This window comes from Haliotis cracherodii, unplaced genomic scaffold (assembly GCF_022045235.1).
Source record: "Haliotis cracherodii isolate W230 unplaced genomic scaffold, xgHalCrac1.p SCAF_4, whole genome shotgun sequence".
Taxonomy (NCBI): Eukaryota; Metazoa; Mollusca; class Gastropoda; order Lepetellida; family Haliotidae; genus Haliotis; species Haliotis cracherodii.
In genome coordinates this window covers 47,626,957-47,650,968 of record NW_027266297.1, presented here as the reverse complement: position 1 = coordinate 47,650,968, position 24,012 = coordinate 47,626,957, and the positions used below count along the sequence as shown (strand labels likewise).

At 38.3% G+C, this 24,012-nt stretch overlaps 1 protein-coding gene across 1 annotated transcript in view; it reads right to left on the bottom strand.

Annotated features, from left to right (window-relative positions):
- Window positions 1-24,012, bottom strand: part of LOC139479081 (tyrosine-protein kinase SYK-like) — a 234,636-nt gene that overhangs the window by 163,991 nt on the left and 46,633 nt on the right. The window contains exons 2-6 of the mRNA XM_071261837.1: window positions 23,660-23,887; window positions 19,918-20,152; window positions 9,150-9,310; window positions 6,448-6,583; window positions 5,915-6,008 (exon numbers count right to left, since the gene is read on the bottom strand). Coding sequence (XP_071117938.1) covers window positions 5,915-6,008; window positions 6,448-6,583; window positions 9,150-9,310; window positions 19,918-20,152; window positions 23,660-23,838 — 805 coding nt within the window. The 5' untranslated portion in view covers window positions 23,839-23,887. The remainder of the gene's footprint in view (window positions 1-5,914; window positions 6,009-6,447; window positions 6,584-9,149; window positions 9,311-19,917; window positions 20,153-23,659; window positions 23,888-24,012) is intronic.

Sequence of the window (24,012 nt, the reverse complement as noted above, 5' to 3'; positions counted from 1 at the left end):
CCAGCATCAGCTACAACACTTATGCATCAGACAACTCAAGTGGTAGCTCCTACACTTGCGTCAAACGTTTATCAGGCGCAAGATGCACGATGTGTTTAAACTAGTAGTCTTGGGTTAGCGCCAACAACCCTGCTCATTCATTAAAACACTCTGCTTGAGCAAGAGCTAAGCACTGCAGCAGGAGTCACTCACCTACAAGGAAGGCGCATAACAACTATTCGGATTCATCAGATGTATCAGTCGGTGAGAATGGAGATTCCTCTGGTGACTGGAATACTCACCTTAGCCTAGCGCAAATGCCTGAGTGGGTAGCAACCGTCTTGTGTCAGTAGCACCTTCCCCCGGTAATGGGCCGATAAGAAGGATACCATATGGTCACATCCTACTTCGATACCAGTGGATGCGATGCTCAAGGATATGGTTAGGGCGCTAGATGAATACTTTTCAAGGCTTACGATTGCGCCATCAGTGAGGAAGGATGATTTTCCTACCCATGCCTTTGCTGTTGCGGATCAGCCACACCCTTGGATGAGGACTTACAGAGGATGACTGCTTCTTCCTAGGACGCCAGATTTGCTTTCATTGAGACTGAAATCAGGCGTGTACTAAAACCTTTATGACTGTGACTTTCAACAAGGTCAGATCGACCACATGAGGAACCACCTCCGAGCAACCCTTGCAGAGATTACCGTCACCTGCAGGCTTGGTTATTTAGAGCTATCCAACTGGGATTCCGTGGTCCTCCATCAACCATGGTCAACTCGCATTCTGTTCATTGACCAAGTCACGGGCAATTATAGACGTAAAGGGCATGGGAGAGACAAACCACTAGGCCTATATCAGTCTTGCTGTGGTAAATTTCAGGGCAAGGACGGTGATAAGAGGCATAAACACTGAAGAGTTGGAACATTACAACTGAGAGCTCACACCCCCAGTCGTCCCAATCGTCACCACCCCCGCAGGAGGGAGACTGAGCCTATTCTGGCAGAACTGGGCCATACTGAAGGACACTTTCGTACTCAACGTACTCAACGTACTGCGCTACGGCAACCATCTGAACATAGAGGTAGCTCCTCAGTTGACCACAGCTCCACCACCTTGGGATTATCAAAGGAAGCAACATCTACTACTTACAGGGCTAGACAGCCTCAGGGCTGTGGCCTTGCGCACAACAAACTTGGCACATAAATAATCTTGAGTTCGATGCTCTCATTCTGGCCATCTCACATTGGCAGGGGCAGCTACAGTCCACCCAACTTATAATATCCACCGACAACAGCATGGTGGTGTGGTGCCTGCACAATCAAGGGACAAGCACTCCCACACCATCCTTCAACAGACGTTCAGGTTCTTTCATCTAGTGGATCGTCTGAGGCTACAATTCCTAGTCCAGCACATCCCAGCTGACGCCTTATCCCAGGCAGATAGAGTGAAATTTCACTCAGGTGTGCTCCAACTGTTCAGCGCTTCCGGCAACAAAACATCAACCTGTTTGCAACTTACCAGAACCACCAACTTATGAAGATGCCTCCCGCTCTCGGATGCGCAGGCTTGGGCAGTAGACGCGTACCATCTGTACTACTTCTCAGGGAGATACAAAAGATCAAAGAAACAAAGAGCCTTACTAACTTAGGTGGCGCCTTGGTGTCTTAAATAGGAGTTAATCTCTAAGGTGTTATTTGGGTCCCTCTACAAGTGGCGATCATTTGAAACCTTTTGAGAGGATAAAAATCAAGATCCCACGACAGTATCACCGCAATTCCTAGGGGAATACCTCCTTGCGTACCAAAAGACACTTGAAAGGTAGCACCATTACAATGTATTTGGTAGCGCTTAATTCAGGGTTGGCTGCAAAATGACTAAGGTCCAGGAACTACAGGCCCTATCATGCTCTTTTAGGCTTGAGGATGAGGACAAATTCTGTCCCCCGTCACAACGGTTGCAATGGTCCCCTTTTGAGCCCCTCAATGCATCTTCATTTTATGACCTCACCAAGATTTTTTTTCTCCGTTGGCTCTAGCCACTATGGTGCGGGTGAGTGAGTTACACGCTAATCAACCCCCCCTCCCCCTGTGTCCATTTTGAGCATGGCATGGAGTGAGCGGTTTGTTCATCTTGGGTTGTGCTGGGATTTCATGGTGAAAAATCAACTTCCAGGCCAACCATTCCACATATCTCAACGATTGTGGGAGTTGAAGATGATGGTGAACTCCTCTTGTGCCTGGGTGCACAATACAAGTTTTAATCTGCCACTCCAAAACTAGGCGTGTCTCGCGGAAAAAGTTATTCATTCCGGTATCCCGCACATCCATGCCCGAAGTTAGTCTCAACACCATATCTCTATGGTTACACGCAGTCATCCTGGAGGGTTATGAGGTAAATGAGTGTAAAGATTTCAGCTAATACTATCTTCTGTTTTTACAAGTTTCACTACACAGATTTATCCTCAATTTTTATGTTCAGTAAATAAGATTGAACCAGCCCTAATGTTCCAGTGTTTTATGCATTTTTCGCCTTACAGTTATTTGACAAGTTTGTCTTTTGAAGGGTTTCGTTTATTGATGTTTATTGATGTTTATGTTTCTGTTTATGTATACCCTCCACCATACCGTCTGATACAGATGCCTTAAGGAGTAATGCCAGATAAGTAAAAAATTTAGTAAAATCTAAATAATTTTGACATTTGTATACTTTGTATATTTAGAAACTTTTTTTTGATAAGCTCGGGGGACAAGTGGTAATATTACTTGATGTGACATATCATCAAGGTCACATCACAGCAACAACTAAGAAAAGCAGGACTTAGAACGGAAACTGCATCTTCTCTTTCAACCAGGAAAGGGTGTCTCTTTTTTGTCGCAAGGTTAGCAGTAAATACATTAGGGAGTAATGCAGGATAAGTATACAAATGTAAAAGATATCCAGATTTTACTTTTATGGACAGATTTTTCAGTCAATATTTAAGCGTTTAATAAATTGCCCAAGTGAAATGTTTAGTAATTTAACACATTGACTGTAACATATACACATGATGAATAAGCAATGCTCAGGTGTATCTATAGCGGATTCTTACAAAAGTTTGCACATCTGTTTTTTCGATTCATACCTAAATGAACCGGAAAAAATACATAGTCATTGCTTAAATTCGACAACGAAAACATATAATAGTTTAACCAAATACAGTTGTTTATATAAAAGCAGATGAAAATGATGAGATTGATAAACATTCCCGGTGTAGGAATACATAATGTGGCGTGACATGAATCAGGTGATTGTTTAATTTAAGCACATAACTTGACACGCCCACAAAGTCAGTAGCCAATCAATGGAGAGTGGGATTAAAACAAAGTTCATAGGACCTGTCAAACAAGGAAAGAGGCGAGAAGAACTGCAACAGTCAGACTGTAACGAGACGGAACAAATATGTCCGAGAGAAGGCGACTTGTTTCAAATGAAATGGTCAGTTACCGCCAGTTACTGCCAGATTTGAAAAATGCTAGTTAGAAATGAAACCCGAAGAAATGAAAGTTGTGGCACCGAGGTGAGCGGGACAAAAACAGGCGAGCGAGTCTGCACATTTGCAGTTTTTTCCTTCTCGGCCCTGGGTCTCAAGGGTTGTATGGACAAGGAATATGCATGAAAGTAGCTAAATGCCCAGTGCATGGCGATACACGTGAGCAGAAAGGGAGTTCCCTCTCATGTAATATTAGGATTCCCCGACATTCCGTAGTAATAAAAGTCGTCCACTTCGGTGGGCGTGGCTTACTTTTTTACATTCATTGGGAAATGAATGCAATAACACGTGACCAATTCAGCTAATCAGAATGCAGGAATTTCAATGAACATAAGGAAACTTAAATCCATATCAATAACAGCGACAAATGTGCTTTTGTTGGTGCAGCACAGGTCACAAACTAGTTGAGATTCTGGGATATCTTCTGGGTACTCATGGGCAAAAAACAATAACAAAGGCAACAACCAGTCCCAGGCAAATGCTGTAGATCAGTGCCCCTTTAAGGTATATCACATATGATCATCTTGAAGTATTGTCAGTGCACCCAAAATGTTTCACTGTTTGAGTTTGTGAACACCTTAATAATCTCCAACAGCCTTAGAATTCAACTGTCACCCTAGAGCCCAATTCGAACAGTCAAGGTATAATCATCTAAACATTACTGAGAACTAAAAGATGAAATTATTGACACATCATCCAGCACACACCTTTGTACATTAAGTGTGCTTCTTTAAAGGCAAAACAGCCCAAATGTCTGATGTATAGGTCACCCGCTGAAAGACAACTTGTGATGACATAAGCTCAAAAGGCTCTGAAGCTCATCATACTGGCCATATTAAAATTCAGTTTCGAACAAATTAGACTAATTGGGTTTTCATGGTACTTATGGGAACAAGCTTGTGAAGTCTTAGCTTAGTCCAGTAGTTTCTGTGACCATCTTAACAGGGCAAGAACGTGCATTTTGAAATTATTTGGTCAAAATGCAAACGTCAAATAAAGGTCTCAAAGTAAAATATCGCAAATAGGGAACATGTTGAGGCCCACTACTGTCTATACACATACTACACATGTTTCAGGTGTTGAGCCCCTATACTGACTAAACATATACTACACATGTTTCAGGTGTTGAGCCTCTATACTGACTATACACATACTACACATGTGTCAGGTGTTGAGCCTCTATACTGACTATACACATACTACACATGTTTCAGGTGTTGAGCCCCACTACTGACTATACACATACTACACATGTTTCAGGTGTTGAGCCCCTATACTGACTATAAACATACTACACATGTTTCAGGTGTTGAGCCCCTATACTGACTATACACATACTACACATGTTTCAGGTGTTGAGCTTCTATACTGACTATACACATACTACACATGTTTCAGGTGTTGAGCCCCTATACTGACTATACACATACTACACATGTTTCAGGTGTTGAGCCCCTATACTGACTATAAACATACTACATATGTTTCAGGTGTTGAGCCCCTATACTGACTATACACATACTACACATGTTTCAGGTGTTGAGCCCCTATACTGACTATACACATACTACACATGTTTCAGGTGTTGAGCCCCACTACTGACTATACACATACTACACGTTTCAGGTGTTGAGCCCCTATACTGACTATACACATACTACACGTTTCAGGTGTTGAGCCCCACTACTGACTATACACATACTACACATGTTTCAGGTGTTGAGGCCCTATACTGACTATACACATACTACACATGTTTCAGGTGTTGAGCCTCTATACTGACTATACACATACTACACGTTTCAGGTGTTGAGCCTCTATACTGACTATACACATACTACACATGTTTCAGGTGTTGAGCCTCTATACTGACTATACACATACTACACATGTTTCAGGTGTTGAGCCCCTATACTGACTATACACATACTACACATGTTTCAGGTGTTGAGCCCCTATACTGACTATACACATACTACACATGTTTCAGGTGTTGAGCCCCTATACTGACTATACACATTCTACACATGTTTCAGGTGTTGAGCCTCTATACTGACTATACACATACTACACATGGTTCAGGTGTTGAGCCCCTATACTGACTATACACATACTACACATGTTTCAGGTGTTGAGCCCCTATACTGACTATAGATATACTACACATGTTTCAGGTATTGAGCCCCTATACTGACTATACACATACTACACATGTTTCAGGTGTTGAGCCCCTATACTGACTATAGATATACTGCACATGTTTCACACACTATGATATATATTCACTTGACTTTTAGTCAGGTCACGTAAAACTGATTGTGTAATGGTTCTATAATTAAATCATTTCTCCAAATATTTCCCCAAACTTAACTTGAAAAAGTTGCTTTTTCGAGTACATACTTTTGAACTTGTCTTTGTCATACTTGGGGCAACAGACAGGGCGTGTGAGTTTGCAGGCCAATCCATCTTGTTTATTGTGGTAGTGGTCTATCAGCTGAGAACAAAAAATGATGCTGCTTGACATGTTAAAAGCATCATTGATGCCATTTCCTGGAGATTACATGGTACATTTTTATTGATACAACTACAAGGGAAACAATTCAGATACTTGCAGTTGGATCCAGTGATCTTTTTACCATCAAGTCAAATATCTGCAGTGGTATACAAGGAACTGTCTTTGAAAAGTGAATAAATAAAATGTGAAAAGTGAAAATGTCACATTATGTGAATGGATAAAGTGACACTGACAAGGTAACATTCTCCAAGTTTTTTGTATTTATCTAAAAACTATGTGTGTGTCCCCTGGTCAAATGTGTCAAATGTCCCGAATTCCCAGAGAGTTCGGGTTCAGTGGATGCCATTTTTCCAATTTCTTAAATGAACACATAGTCCAGGTTATAAAAGCAGCTTCTTATGAATCAAAACTGGTTTACCATTATGAGACATTCAAACTTTGGCCCATCTTCAATGGAGAGTTTTTCTGCATTGATGTTGATGAAGTAATGCTTGGGGCAGACCTTGGAGCTGAGAGTTAGGGCATAACTCTTGTGGTCATCTCTCTCCCGCACACTACAAAAACACAAGAGATAACACCTTTTCGGATGAGTCCCATCCAGAACACAAGAGGGGTACACAAGTACGTGATCTAGACTACCAGTTAGCAGACTTTCATTTTAGTGGAAGCCTTGGTGGCTGAGTGGGTTAGAACGCTGAGTTTGTGTGCTGGTGATTCAGTGCCTCACTCTGAGAATGTGGGTTTGAATCCATGATGGGACTCAACCCAAACAAGTACTAGAATTTCTTCTTTAGACAGACAGAGTATTCCAAATATAACAATTGTTATAAATACTACAATTTGTACTTAACAAGGAAAGTGTAATCCCAAATATAAAAATTGATCTGCAAGCCAAAGTTCAGCTCCCCCAGTCAGGCTATTTCAGATGGTTCATGGGAGGAATTTACAGTGCCAAATATACATTTTGAGAGAATTTATGAGCATGGTCAAAACAAGGTCAAAGTTGAAAATATGCAAAACATGCAATGTAGCTCACCTGGATATGTAGTCAACAGCTCAAACAACTAAGACAGCCAGTGAAAAATAGTTGCTGTCACAGCATTAATGTCGCCAAAAGTGCAAACATACATGCCAAGGTTCATCTACCTCAGTCTGACAATTTCAAAATAGAAATTGACAGAGACAAAATTGTATTTTGAGAGAATTTAAGAGCATGGTCTAAACAAGGTAAAAAAGTAAAACCTTTGAAAAATTTGTTGAATTCCACAACCTAAAACCAAGTTATAGCCATGAATATCTTTTTTCAATATGGCCTCTTTGATGGCCATATTAAAAATCAGATTCTAACCTCTTGAACAAATTCAAGTGTCATCATTGGTTGGAACAAGAATGTGAAGTTTAATACTCTTGGGTCTGGTTGTTTTTGAGATGCAAATAAATGTAATTTGAAAGAATTTAGGAGCATGGTCCAAGTGCAAAGGTAAAATCAGTGTCATAATTGGCCATATTGTGAAAAAAGAGAACAAATATGTTGAACTATACTATATACCATCATTTCATTTGGAACAAGAACGACTGAGCAATGGACATAAACAGCTTTTTCAAAATGACTGTTCACCAATATAAGCTTGTCCACAATTGCAGGGAATGTGGTACACTGCTCCTGATGGTTCCAGAAACTACATCAATGTTGGCCTGTTTCTTTAATTGTGGACAAGCTTATATAGGCGAAACATCTATCCATAAACACTACCTTCGATCCTGTATATATACTTGTCAATCAAAGTATATTTTAACTGAATCACTGGTAGATCTGGAAGAAATTTGTACAGCTAATTGGTATTTCCGACTTAGTTCATGAGAAAATACACAAGGTAATCTTAATCCATGCATACAAAACAATGCCCAGCAGAATGGGAAATACAACTTAAATGGTAAATGTAATGTCTAATAATGTTTGTTATCACCTGCTCATTTACCGGAACTCGCTGAAGGGATACAATGTAGTTTCTTACCCTGCATAATATTTTTAAAAATCTTTTTTCCCCAAAATACTGCATCCCCTAGAGATGTATGCATTATGCTTGTGTCTGCTCACTTTACTCCAGAACATACAATTAGCCATTGAAAGACAGAGTAGCCCCTCATTGCTTCATGAGCACATATGTTGGGGTATCTACAATTTATATCTTAACTTTTATAGCATGTCAAACCATGTTGCAGCAATCTAAAGTTTTCTTGGCGTGTGGGGGCATGTTTAAGAGGGTGACAAGAGACAGAGAGAGGAAATTTGGGATAAAAGATATATTTGAGATAGAAAGGGTCATAACCCAAACCAATGTCCTTTGATCACTAGTCCTATGATCACTCACATCTGTGAAATGAAAAGCAGTAAATGCCAAATAAGACATTTTCAAATTCGAATGGTCGGTCAACCGACAATGATTCAAAAAGTTTCAAGTGTTATGACAGAGTTCAGAAGAATCTTTTGAATGTAAACAAGTAATGTTATCTAGTAATTTAGCATAGCCTTCTGTTACTGCACTAAGAAAATTCATTAATAAGCCGTGTTCTCTCCAAAACTAGACAAAGCAGGTGTTGCAGCTTGAATTCAAAACATTGCCAGGATGTGCAATGTAAATCAGCTGTATATTGCCTATTGTGGGATAGGCCAAGGCATACTAAGTCATACCATGTAGGTAGTGATTTAGAGGAGGTGAGGTGAAATGAGGTTTAAGGTTGCGTTCAAGATTATAGCACTTATACAGTGACATGCATGCACATGTTTGTGTGTGTGTGGCATCTTATAATAGTCTGAGCTAATGCTGAGTGGGCAAACGATCTATCCACTAGATGATGGAGATGAACTGATTTAATGGATCATGTTAGGGAGTTGACCAAGGCATACCACATGTAGGTAGTGATTTAAAGGAATTTAACACCTATAAGCCTTGATTCCAAATTAAAACGAAAGGTCTCAACTCTACAAATCTCAAAACATAGTAGGTTTATCTCATAATTATATTTTTATGAAAAAGGGTTTGCGGACAAATTATCAAATAATTGGTAAGCTCACGAGGACCTTCTGTCTAGTTGTGCAAAATACTATTGCTCACTTACAGAAATTTTCCATCCATATGTCCATCTTTAAGCAGTCTTACTTCTGCTTCTTCCCTCGATATTCTCTGATGATACCATGGCATTTTCAGATGAAGATCCTTGGCAACCATCTTAATCAAGGAGTCACGCATTGTGCCCATTGCCTTGTCCATTCGCACATTCTGTAAAAACAATAAATCATATTTTTTTTCATATGTTTCAGGCTAATTTTGGCGTTTTACTACAATCGATATAAACAAATATCTATGTATCATTGGGGACTTGTTTCCACTCATCTTTGCTTGCAATCATTGAATATAAGATAACAAATGGTCATATTTTAAAATTCTTCTATATTTTGAGATAATGGAAAGGCAAAAAAAAATCTTCACTTCTAATGGACACGTCAAATTTCATTCAAAACAATTCAAACATCAAAACAATAGTTATCATTGTTAATAATTCTGAGAATACTACCTCAATTACATCATTGCCATAATCCTGTATTTTGGCTGTATTCACACTATTAATAAATCTCCAGAAGTCCTCTTCCCTGTCAACTACATATTAGTTGTTGTACCCATATAAGCACATTGCTGTCTTGTCACTCTCTCATGTCCAAGGTGGGAAAACCTCACTTCTTTCCAAAACTAGATGCAGCTGACTGGGGAGGTGGGAGGTCAATTCAGGCATGATTCAGCTATTTGGCCTATTCTACTCTAAGTAGATAATGATGACAAAAAAATTGTAAGGCCGATCGATAGAACTCTATAGTGCCATAACGAAAGTAGTTGTCTTGACGGAGATGTAAGAGGAAATCTGCCAACACAAGGATCATTACAACATCATCTATTGAAACTTGTCACGTCACCACTGGGGGAATATGTCCCATTGATTATCAGAGAGGAGGGAGGAGGAGGATGGTTGCCAAGATTGCGCTACAGCTGCTGAAGCAGACTCGGAAGAGCCAGAAGCCTGCATCTTGTTCGTAAAACTTCCAGGCGGATAGATGAAGATTTGGAAGATTGTTGTAGAATATATATGACTGGGGCTGACGGGAAAGATCTCAACTGAGAGGTAGGCAGAGATGATCCTCCATGAGCAGTGGAAATAGTTAGGGCAACCATGTCCATAGCCAGGAAGCTGATTGTTCAGACACAAAAGACCAAGGTGCTGTGTGCCTCATAACAATGTTATTCAGGAAAACACCTCTGGTTAAGAGACCATTCCATCATTACTTAACTCCCTTGTTGAGAAAAGGATGTTTGCTAGGATGTTGAACTTCCCAGGAATATGAGGAGCATATCCAGCAGCTGATGGAGTCTGCCTAAGCAAGAATTGTGTAGTTTCGAATCTTTCGATCATCAAGAAACTGGACTTCTCCAGCCTCTGATTTACTTTACCTCCATTGTGTTGTCCATGGCAATAAGAAAAAAAGAGCGAAACAGTAGAGATTCCCAGACGTGAGGGCATAATAGATTGTCTTCATCTAATGGTAATTGAGTTCTTCCTCGGAAACAGTCCACCAGCACTGAATCATGAAACCGTCCATGTGGGCTCCCCAATCCGAATTGGAGGTGTCCGTGAAAAGATGATGTTCGGGATAAAATTGACAGACAAATGGACTGTCCCTCATTACATGGTCCCTCTGAATCCATGATTCATGTTCTGGGATGACTTTGGCGGGCATCTGTACAAGTGGAAACCAAGAAGAGCCATAAGTTGAAAGAAAAAGATTGTATTGCGAAGGAGCTGAGATCTGTCTTAATCAACCGATAGGAAATCATCCAAATATCTGTGAAGGCAGACTAACTGTACGTGGGCAAAGCTGATGATGGGAGAAGTGATCTTGGTGAACAACCAAGGTGCGGTTGTAATCCCAAACAGGAGGACCTGAAACTTGTGGCATCTCCTGTTGAGTGGATCTCTCCTGGGTCCACTTACACAAAGCGATCTTAGCGCTACAATTATTGTAAATCCTTAAGATCGCGATCTTAGGCTCGGCTACAATTGCACAAAGCGCACAAGCTGCACAAAGCGATTGTAGCCCAAGATCATTGTAAGCTACAATTGAAACTTATAATTGGTCTGGACCAATCTTAAGTAGCTAAGATCGTTGTAGTCCTTGAATAAACTTGACAAAATGGCGTGCAAGGCTTGGTCTGTTTCACATAAATAATCTGCTTTAAGTTCAAACATTGCCTCTTTATTATGTTAATCTTTATAATTCAAATCGACACTTTAACAACACGAAGAACACACCACAGATTTAACGTCAGAAACATTGTTAATTACCATAATGAAACACATAACTGTCGAGTCGATAGCTGAAAGGAATATTCCCATCTGACTCAATACTGAAAGAAAGGTGAAACAACATACCTTTTCGCTAAACAAGGGAAGAATAAAAACCTAAGTCGTCCCACAAGAGATTTGTAACGTCCGTGACCTTTTCGATAAATCAAGGGCAGCTAATCTTAGTTTATACTCTAGATGGGAGTGTTTTCCCTTTGTATAAGCCCATATAGTCCAACCTACCTTACCCAGTGTATCAATGTTGTTGAATCACTGCGCTCCCCCTATATTTCTTTTGGGTCACATTTGTGTCAGTTATTTTGTCTTTAGTTTATCATTAAATTACCGGTAATCTACAAATAAATACAAGCTGAAGAGTAAATCATACATGTTTAAATCTAAAATCAAATGGGACGGGGACGAGCGGTTAAATAATAGAGTTTAAAAGATAGAAATACAAGTATTTATTAAACAAGCAAATATATATGTTGAAACATTTGAATTTTTTGCAAAATATCCCATAAATAGCAAAAATAAAATTCTCACTTAAAAAAAAATAAATTTTTAATTAATACCCCGTGAATATATATAAACAATTGCTTTCTCAAAACATTATTCATTTTTCTTATTTCCCGTCTATGCGTTTTTGAAAGTTCCCATATTTCTGTGTTTTGAAGTGCAGCAAACTATGCACGTTTGCAGACAACTGTAGACAGGAGTCGAGTTTAAAATATTCATACCTCCACCGTTGAAGATTTCAATCTTAGCTAAGATTGCGATCTTAACTCCAAGCCAGCTTACAATCGCGCTAAGATGGGTTTGTGCAAGTGGAATAGGACAATTGTATGGTGATTGTTAAGTTGATTGTAGCCGACTAAGATCAATTGTAACTAAGATTGTTCTGTGCAAGTGGGCCCAGGTCAATTGCTGTAACAACACTGTCGTCTGATTAAGTTTACATAAATGCCTATTTAGTACTGTAGTATTCATTTCACGATAACAAATGCTCCCTCGAGCGGAAGTAAAGAACTGCTCCCCAGCGCGGGGCATCTTGGGATTGTAATATGGTCGTTGATCAGTGTTTAACACAATAAACTTTATCTGGACCATCCCGAGTCTGTTCGACTTATTAGGAAGCAAACACTACAAGTACACATCTAATTAGTTTTAAAACATTCATAACCAGTTTTTTTCCAAACAGTAATCATAATTAAAGAAATCTCACATGTGAGATGAGAATGTGACTCATTTGAATAGGTTATACACATGTATATATACATAAATGCAAAGGTACCGATTTTGTCCACTTTCAATTATGGATGTTCAAGTTTATGACGCAGTGAGGTACCTGACCAAATCTGACCACAGCTATCCAGAGGAGATCTACAAGCTCACGGGTGATCTTCGTACCAATGCCAAGTCCAAGTTCAGACAAGTTGCAAAGCCTTACACAGCACAGAATGACGCTAAGGAAGTGTTGCCACAGCGAAGATTTAAGGGAGTACTGGAGGCCTGTCATGACAACCCAACCACTGGTGGTCACCAGCCACACAAGTTCAAAAGCTCTGTCAGCCCTACCGTACCTATCAGACACAACACCAGGTTTACGATTTCTACCAGCCCCACCACTCCCATCAAGCCCAAGAAGCCCAGCACCACAAGCAACCCCCCCACCCCCCCCCCACCCAAGAGGCCACATTATAGCTTCCAGCCAATGACCATTCCAAGAAGAAGAGAACTTTCTAAACAGTTAGATTTACCTTCATATAAGTCTGTTTATTTTGGAAGAGAGAAAGAATTTGAGGCACCACTGCTTCTCTTCAGCAAACTGACATTGTTGTCTATACCCATTATGGAAAAGAGTTGAAATGGCTCCATGAACAATTTAACGTAGTAATGAATGTCCCGTGACATTGAAATAATTCATGGAATCATTGGATATTGGTTTTCAGAATAAAATTGCTCTGATATTTTTTTTGTTAATTTTCTCTGTTTGTTAGGCGACACTTTTTTTATTTCTTGGTTTACGGATTTCAAACTCATTTCAAAAGTGAGGCAGGCCAATTAAAAAAAAAAAAAAAAAAAAGCCTCTCACATTTTTTATCTGAATTTTGTCTTAAAAAGTTAGGTAGGTATGAAAAAAAATATCCTGGCGTAATAAAAGTAAAATAACTAAATTTTTCAAGAACATTTTATTATATCCCTTGCACTCAGCTTGTGCAGGGATGACAACATAACAATATTCATGTCATGGGTGGAAATGCATGAAAGACGCTGCTATTTTGGCAGCAAATGCATGGGCATAGTTTAACTCTTTCAACACCAGCCAACCAGAAGATTACTGCTGTGACACCAAGTTCCCAGAGACTGTTGTGTGATAAATGAAACCAACATTTATCAATGAATTATCTGCTGAAATTAACATCTTTGCTACTACATGTTTGGCCATACACTATTTGAAAGGTCTAATTAATCCTATTGTTTATAAATATGAAAGTTATGTGTATTTCATTATTTAAATAATTCATGAACAACTAAATAAAGTTCGTTTTAAATAAATAATAATGTAAGCTAAAACATTCATAACGTCCAAATTTAGAGCAAATCTAACGATTTTTTCGGCAAATATAAGAATTCATAAAATCCACTTACCTATTTCTTTTTAATTTTCATTTGTTTACGTTGAACATTATTTTAAAAAGAATTACAAATAATATCTGTCATCACCCATTTCCCGATGATAGTGGCTGTCCGCTCACTAACATGAGGAAATACCTCGGTTTTCAAAGCTTCGTATGAATAACACATACGTCCTGCCATGTCAGTATACATTAAAAAAACTTATATTGTTTCACCGACAAAATCTGCTACAAGGTTCGTGATTAGTCAAATTTAAGCACGTGACCTAAGGCAGCTAATCAAATTACAGCAAAGATAATTTTCAGACTTTGGCGAAAGGTTTGTGTTAAATCATGTTATTCTGAACGTTTTAGCATGAAATCGCGATCTATATTAAAAATATGGAACTTTATGGATGCATAGAGCTAGGTTACGAGCTGTGACAAAGATTTCTTATGCATATATTTTGGCATTAAGACATCGTGTCCGAGCCGAGAAATCCAGGCGACGAAAGCCGAGATGTCATTTGACTTACGATATGCGATCGCACGAAAAGTTGGAAATAATAACTAAGATGTCAGTTTGGCAACTTTTATAGATACATTTTTGATAATGTGTCCGAGAATTTTATTTTCAATAACATTGCGGGAAATAGTGTCAAGTGAATATATTTATAATCTATAGATAAAAAATGATAAAATCAAATGGAATAGGTATTTCAGACATTGTGAAATGTGATAGATTTAATAAATGAATGATGTGACAAGTAGGTTAATATAATTATAAACTATTTTGACGTGGCTTGGACGGTTTACCGTGCGGTGTGACTTGTGGCTTTGAACGGCCAACAGTGTTGAAATAGTTAAACTGGTCACCACTGCGCTTTGCGTTGACATGCTTTGATGGTATAAAGAAGGATCCCAGCAAGAAATATCAGAGTGACTTCCCTTTGCTTTACGCTCGACGAGGAAAAGAAATCTTTTTTTGTTTGAACTTTTTGTCGAAAAGATCGGCGGTAATAAAAAAAAGGGTAATTTTCATTTTTATTTTTTTTTAACATTTGGACTTTGAAAGAGCGGCGCATCCGTAAACCAACAAATAAAAAAAATGTCGCCTTATGGATAATAATATAAAAACTCTGACTAAGTCAATGACAATTGCTTTGTGAAATTTATCACACCCATCTGACTATATTTAGAAGAATAAGAATGTTAACAGACAAAAAATTAGATGGTTTTAATGATGTGATGTCTTCTATAATCAGAATATATTCTTGATACTGTGATACATGCCTCCCCAAACAAAGGTACTTACAGACACAGATGCATACTTACCGTGTATGTCCGCAGATAAGCCGAATTTTGAGGACCAGAAAAAAGATTCTGTAGAAAGGGCTCGGCTTATCCACGGGATACACTTTCATGACAGTATTTTTCAGATCGTGATCTATCAGAAACATCGCCTGAATGACGGTCCGATAGATTACAGCTTCCCGAAAGTTTGGAAGTTGCCACGACTGGAGCCCTTATTATTTTAAATTATCAATAAAGTTATTATTATACACCAATGTTGTCATTATTAAAACAATGTTATGCATGTTACATAATGCATGTTTGGTTTCATAATGATTTTATATTCAATCAAAAGTAGTTAGGATTATTCACAAAGCATATTTAAGCTTATTCAATTACATAAGTGTAAGACCAAGGCTCACTTAATACAATGTGTATTCCTAATTCAGGATATTTACCATCCCCGAAGACACTCACGTGATAACCTCTATTTATCATCTACACCAGGTAGATTCTGGGAACTCCCTGATTATACCCCTGGGGTATACTCTTAAGGGGGGTAGATTTTGGCAGCTTACACCGGGTCTGGTCCTCTGTGGCCACTCCCACTGTGTTTAGAAGCGTAGGTCCTTGAGTGCTCAAACATTGTCCTATAATGTAAATTCACTGTAGGACAGTGTACCTTGCTCTCTTGTGTACTCTTATCCTATTAAAAATGTTGTCTTACCTAATAAATATGGTTACCGAAACCTTATTTATTTTTATGTAAACAACAAAAACACTGGGCCTAGATCTATAACATTTGGTAGCCACGGCAGATCATCTTCGTGTTGAAGCCTGTTTTGTGTGCTGAAATGAAGTGATGTGACATAACCCAAACAGGAAGTACTAATAACTAAGTTACAAAGTAAACTACAGACATAATTCTTCCCCCTTTGAAAGATGACTAGAAGTGCCAATAATACACCTATACTCAACAACAAAAGTTCCTGTGAAACCAATATTTTAGTGTATTTTTCAAACAAGTAAGTAAAGTAAAAATTGAATGTTTTGCCAGAATTGCAATCCTGCAGCACTTGGTCTACTTCTGACTATAAAATTACACAGAGATATAGAATATTAAATTTCCTGAAGGTGTAAAATTGACTGCAAAAATTAAACTGGTTTAAGTGTTGTCCAAGATACTGTCGTGCATAAAAAAAGAAGAACATTTTGCTACTTTTAACCGTACAATAATAAAATTACTGTGTGACAATGTTTTTTATTTAACAGCTATATGGAAACTGTGAGCAAACAATATACTGCCTAATATCTGAACGATATAATGATATATCAATCAAAAGGATTAGTATGTTTATGTCTTATGTTGCACACTCGATATGAAAAATAGCTTGCTATTAATGAAGAAAATCAATTTTCTCAGACAGTCACAATGAAAAGGGGCAGAACTCCACTATGCTTCACACGAGGCAACTGAAATTAAGGCCACTTGTTGGGAATTTGTTGTGGACAGCGACAATATATTTTCACAAGGAACCAAACTATTTCAACACAAATATCGATACTGAAACCATATACTGTAAATCGTGAAATTAATGTGCGCGTGAATTAAATGCGAAAAATTCGAGTGGTCTTTGCTCTCATTATTAAACATCACATTTATATCAACAAGAAGACATTTTGGATAGCAGAAATACCAACTTAGACATACAGTCAAGTCCCGTTAATCTGACATTGTTGGTTGCATATGATTATGTCTGATTAACAAGTATGTCAGATAAACAAAATTAGGTAGTATAAACGTTCATGATCCAAAATTGGACAACAACACGATAGATAACAATAAGAACACGTAGGAAAACGAAAAATGAAATATTCATATTTTTGTGTTACATAGTCAGCGGAATATGTTTTCTAATCATGCAACCACTAAAGTTTAACACAAAACTACTGTTACGGACTGTATGACTGATTCAAAGTTGACTGATTTTTAAAGCATAGTCTGGAATGGAAGTCGCCAATTTGAAACTAGTGCTGCAATACTTAAGAAAGCTGCTAGCTAATGTCAATTTCCTGTTAGTAATTTCATTGTTCTGTCAAAGTTCGCGAAAGGTCGTTCTGATGTGACCTGTAATGGGATGTCCTCAGCAGTAGTGAGAACTTGTGTCCGATTTTAATAAGAATGAGGTAATCTAGGCATGTGATTAATCCTGTTTTGTTTATTTAAAGCAGTAATTGTTCATTGTTAAGCAAGTTTATCTCTGCAGACGTTGAAATATGCAGCTACTTGCTGACTAGTCTCGCATCAATACACGGGGCTGTGTACTTGAGGGCAGATTACCACAGAGTACGCTGATCACCCTGTCGGATTAACGAGGCTGATAACTAAGTGGTTTCAGCAATTTGTTGCAAATTAGGTGTGTCGGAGTCGGAGTGCGAGACTGAAAACAAACAACTATGTATTCCACATCACTGTTTACTAAGCAACACTTGTAACAAGGATATAAACAATGTCATTCAAACAGTAATTACATCCTGTGAATTGTCACTGCTGGGTTCAAGACAAGAGTTCTACTCACTTATGTCATCACTGATTACACCTGCAAGTCCAGGCAGATGCCACCCACACAACACAGAGTCTTTGTTCTTTGTGACTGCGTCAAAGGCAGACACAAGCCAGCGCACATGGATAGACTTCATCACACTAATTATTAGATTGACAGCCTTTGTTTTGTCACCCACCTTCAAGTTTGTTGACACTTTCTCTGCACTTTCTTCCTTTAAACTTCCTTAATGCCAGTCAACAGAATAAAAATAAAAAGTTTCTGTTGTTCTTAGGAAAACACTATGTATTGTTTTAGCGGAAGTACTTGACAAATGTTGCACCCTTACAATTGGAGTCGTAGCCTTATCATCAAATGTAATCAGTTAGTACAAATTGGACACCATTTTGTTTGACTTCATAGCCTTGTTATATGTCTTTGATTAATATGTGTCACCTAAGTTCATAGTTTGAACAATCTCTTACAAAATTTCAATTGTTTTGACAAAACATTTAGACCATGTAGATAATGTCATGAATAGATCAACAGTTTGTGTTACTATGTATCTTAATTGGACAATATGCACACCAGTTAGGCATCAAAATGTAAATCAAATACTCAAAAGAATATCTCAAAACAAACAAAAACTGTTTTGATATTGGACATGTATTTGTTATTATTTTTGTGGATATTTCGCTTCCTCTGATCTTGGATCATACAACAACAGATGCGGAAAAAGCTGCTTTGTATGGCATTATCAGGATAATGGCATAAGGTTCAAGCTATCAATGTTCTGTCATCGAAGTACTCAATACAATTCCAAGACCAAGATAATTCCTTCTACAAATGTGTTTTTGGTGACGAAATGATGTTTTAGGCCGACTGCTTCGGTGATGAGATTACAGAACTTTATGAAGGCACATCTTTTGCATACAAATGAAATGTTTATGAAAATCTTAGGGACATGTTCGATGGTGAAAAGACTGGGAACAGGCAATTCCGTCATTGAAACAACTGACAATTGTTTTAAGAAACTTTATTCACGACAACATGCTTTTTACAAACCTTTTTGTGATCGATATGCATTGCCATCTTCATGAACGACAACTTGAGGATTTGGCAGGAGGGGATTTGAAAGTCTATCAGAAAACAATGTCCTGATATCACTGACATCACAGCACTGGCACTTCATCATATCTTATCAAACTTGATGAAATTTCTGAACACACACAATTAAGAAAATCATATATGAACCACTGTTTCTGGGCCACAATTGTCTCCTTGCTTTCACACGCTGGCTTTGAAAGCGTGAAATCTTAAAATTGACAGGTCAAATCAGATTTGTTGCATCAAAAGAGAAAGCTTGTCTGCAGCCTAAAAAGCATCTGTTCGGACTAAGTTTAGAGGGTTTTTTGTCAACTCATTTAATCATTTCTTATTTATACATTTGAAACCTTGTGCTAAAGTGTGCTCGGTTCCAAATTAAAATAAGAGGTCTCTACTCTACAGTGGGACTACATCAAATTTGAAAACACAGTAGGTTTATCTCCTAAATGATTATTCATTAATCTGTTTATATGCAATTACAATGTTGAATACTACACTCCAAAGGAGTTCAGTTAAATTTACATTTCATCTTCTAACATTTGTCTAATGGAAAGATATACAACACTATTTACATCAGAAACTGGCAAATCCAATGTTCGAACAAACAGGAAATTATCAAAGGTTCCCATTCAAAACGATTCAAGAGACTAGGGTCATTGACGACATTTCAGAATGATCACTGGTTGATTTGCTACATTACAGATACCCATGATTACTAATTATCTTTAACTTCTTCTGCTACTGAATAGTTCCTGTATGTTATTGGATTTCCAGTCTAAGTGATCGAATCGAAACTCCACATTGTTCAATGCTATATAATACCTGATGCCTAGCACACAATACAGATGACAGGAATCATGGACACAAGTCAACCAAAAAATATATATTCTCATTCAATTTAAGAATTGGAATAGTTTAAGAAATCTGTTTAACCTTAATAGACTTGGCCCTCTGCATGAGCTCCTTCTCCAGATCATGGTAGGTCATGCCCCTGAAAGCAACAGGTGTCTGGTTAGAACCCCTGTTGCATGGTGCTGTGGGCCTTGTCACAAATCCATCAGGGTTGTTCTGGTAAAATTTGATAAGTTCTATAGGTCCTTGGAATCTCCGTCCTTCAGGTATCATGAACGTTCCATCAACCTGTTTCTCAATTATGTAGTGGTGCACCCTGAAACAAAGGCCAATGACATGTCATACAAATATGTCATCTCATGAAAACTTTAACAGTTAGAAAAAGTTTTAGCATTTTAATATACACCCAATGTTGCAATTTAATAAGATAAGATGAGATGATATTCATATCAATATGACCTATTTCATGGACTTTGCATCTATTATTATTTGTTGTTTAACACTGCACTCAGCAATATTCCAGGTATATGAGAGCAGCCTGTAAATGTTCCAGCCTGGACCAGACAACTAGTGAGTGAGATCATCAGCTTCGATACACACAATTGGGACACTGTGACATGCATCAACCAAGTAAGCTAGCCTGAAAAAAACTCATCTCTTACAAGCATGGGTTGTTGATGACCAATTCTCGGTATCCCTTGACCCCATACCCCAAGTCTCGGTAATGAAAGTCTCCGTGAAGCTAATCAATGGTCTAATTCATGAAGCTAGTCCATGGTCCTATATATGAAGCTAATCCATGGTTCTATACATGAAGCTAATCCATGGTCCTATACATGAAGCTAGTCCATGGTCCTATACATGAAGCTAATCAATGATCCTATACATGAAGCTAATCCATGGTCCTATACATGAAGCTAGTCCATGGTCCTATACATGAAGTTAATCAATGATCCTATACTTGAATCTAATCCATGGTCCTATACATGAAGCTAGTCCATGGTCCTATGCATGAAGTTAATCAATGGTCTAATACATGAAGCTAGTCCAGAGTCCTATACAGTGACCTCACGGGAAAAGGGTTTTTTTAAACTAAAGATTTTTTTAAAAACAAGACATAATTTAATCACAAAAACTAAAATATCGTTGATAGCAATAGTTATTTGAATACTTTTTTCATCTGTACTTAATTATTGACCATAAAAAATTTTGATATCGATCGTCCGAGAAAGCAAAATGACTAGCTACTGAAAACAATAAAATCTGCAAATCCTCATTGTATGTCAACCAAGTGAAAGTCGTTAGCCACGACTTACAAAATGATCGTCCAGACTTTGAGGGTTTGGCAGATCTGCTCGACTGATCTGCATCGGTCGACTGGCTATCGTCACGCTTTCGCTACTTTCTGAGGTTACGTATCTTAGCATTGTGAGGATAATGAGGTACATACTTACTTACTTTGGAGATTTAAAGTGCGCTTTCCGACTGATGCGTATTTCGATTGAGGGTGGTTTGTAATGCGGTTCGATGTGTTAGGTAGTGTGTGCAGTGGATGAGTGCATGTTCTGGGGTTTCTAGTTGTTTGCAGTGTGGGCAGTTACCTGTAGTATGTTTTTTAAATTTTTTTAGATGGTTATTTAGGTTGGTGTGTCCTGTTTGGAGTTTAGTGATTACTCTGTTGATTTTTTTTGATGGATGGAGAATTTTTGGTTTGGTTAGTAGTTTGCTGAGTACATTTTTGATTTGGCTATACGAGTTTAGATAAAGGTTATGCCATTTTTTGGTGATTTTTTGCTTGTTTACGCTTTTAATTTCTGATTTTGAGATTGGTAAGTTTAAGCTTATTTCTGGGATTTTGAGGGATAGTTTAGCTGCTTTATCAGCGTTTTCATTATCGTATATTCCTACGTGGGTGGGTATCCACAAGAAGGTTATTTGTTTGCCTGCCTTAGTTAGGTCGTTGGAGCTTTTAAGTATTTGATTTATTAATTTAAGTCGGTTTTTGGTATTTTTGTTTTGGAGGGCTTGCAGTCCACTTAGGGAGTCGGTAAGTATTAGGATTTTTTGGTGGTTTTTGGATTCTTGATTATGGAGGGCTGAGGCCATGCCCATTAGTTCTGCCGTGAATATTGATTGGTTGTTTGGGAGTCGGAAGGATTGTGTGGTTTTAGTTGGTTGTGTGGTATGGACTCCAAAACCTGTGTGTTTGGAGGTCGGATCTGAAGATCCGTCCGTGTAAATGTGACACCAATTTGGCCAATTTTCGTGTATGTATGCTAGTGTGGTGGTTTTAGCTATGTTTGGGTCGGTTTGTTTATTTATTTGGCTAGCTAGTGTTGTGTCTATTTTGGGTATTTTAAGTTTGGGGGTGAAGATATTTGATTTTTTGCAGTTTTGTTTAAGATTTTTAATTTGGTGTTCATTGAGGTAGTTTGTTATTCTTTGGGATATTGGGGTGAGTAAGGGGTGTTTACGAGCTAGAGCTTGGTTTTTGGGGCTGATATTTTGGTTTATTAAGTTTTGGATGAGAGGGTTTGATTGGGACGCGGCCCAGAAATTTAAGCTTAGCTGTTCCCTGCGTAGACTTAGTGGCATTTCTCCTGTTAAGGCCTGAAGTGTAGGAGGTGCCATATTGGGTGCGTGTAATTAGTTTGAGAGCCTGATATTGTATTGAGTCAAGTGTTTTAGATAGAGAGTTGTTTAGGGTGTTGTATATGGCACAGCCATAGTCTAGTTTTGATCTCATAAGTGATATGTAGAGAGAGAGGAGGGTATCTTTGGAGGCTCCCCAGTTAGAGCCAGTTAGGCATCTTAGGGTGTTTAGGTCTTTACTGCATTTAGTTGTTAGGTTTTGGATGTGAGCATCCCAGGTGAGATGTTCATCGAAAATATGTCCTAAGAATTTGGTTTGTTTTTGAAATTTGATTGTTTGGTTGTTTAGCTGCAGGATTGGGGAGGCGGGTTTCATGTTTTTATGTTTGAATACTATTCCTGTTGTTTATTCTGAGTTAAGGGAGAAGCCCCATTTGTCAGCCCATTGTTGTATTTTATTAAGAGATTTTTGGAGTAAATTTTGGGCCATTTTAATGAGGTACATCGATGATGCAAGGTATTTATGTACAGTTGTAAACACCTTTCACTCAAATTTACAAGATGTTCTCAGTAATTAATCCTCGATTAATCAGTGTCAACTCAGTTTATTGCAAATTAAAATGATTGACCGATTGGACTATCATGTAGGTACGATGTATTTACAGCAATCAAAACAAACAAAGCTTGTCAGTGTAGTTAATCTTCATTGTGTTGCAACTGCAGACAGATACTGCTCAGTCCTAACTGTTGATCATGTCCGGTCAAAATTTAAGAATGTCCGGTATGTCCGGTAAAATGCCCGGTAAGCAATATTTTAAACCGGACATTTGAGATTCCCAATCGGACATGTCGGGCGCATATGACGGTTTCCAGACCCCTGGTCCTATACATGAAGCTAGTCCATGGTCCTATACATGAAGCTAGTCAATGCTCCTATACATGAAGCTAGTCCATGGTCCTATTCATGAAGCTAATCCATGGTCCTATACATGAAGCTAGTCCATGGTCCTATACATGAAGCTAGTCCATGGTCCTATACATGAAGCTAATCCATGGTCCTATACATGAAGCTAGTCCATGGTCCTATACATGAAGCTAGTCCATGGTCCTATACATGAAGCTAATCCATAGTCCTATACATGAAACTAGTCCATAGTCCTATACATGAAGCTAGTTTATAGTCTTATACATGAAGCTAGTCTAAGACTCCCAATTTAAGAACTACACGTACTTGTTGTGGTGACAGATGCTGATGGCATAGTTCCCCAGTGGACTGATGCTCTCTCGTAAAAGATAGAGGCCTTCATTGCAGCCTCGCTCTTTTAAAATGACTTCTGCTTCGTCTCGCGTTATACGTCCATAAAAGAATCTGGCTGATGAAGCTTTTTCTGGAAGTGCCAAACTAGCCATAATGCATTGTTCAGTTCCTTTTCACTTCACAAGAAGACAGAGCACAAACCTGGAATTAATGCACAAAATTAATTATAAAAACAATTGTATATTTCTGCTCCTGCAATAGAGTGTGAAACCTTAAAATCTAAAATTCCAAATATAAACATGATATGCTGGAAAAGATTCAGACCG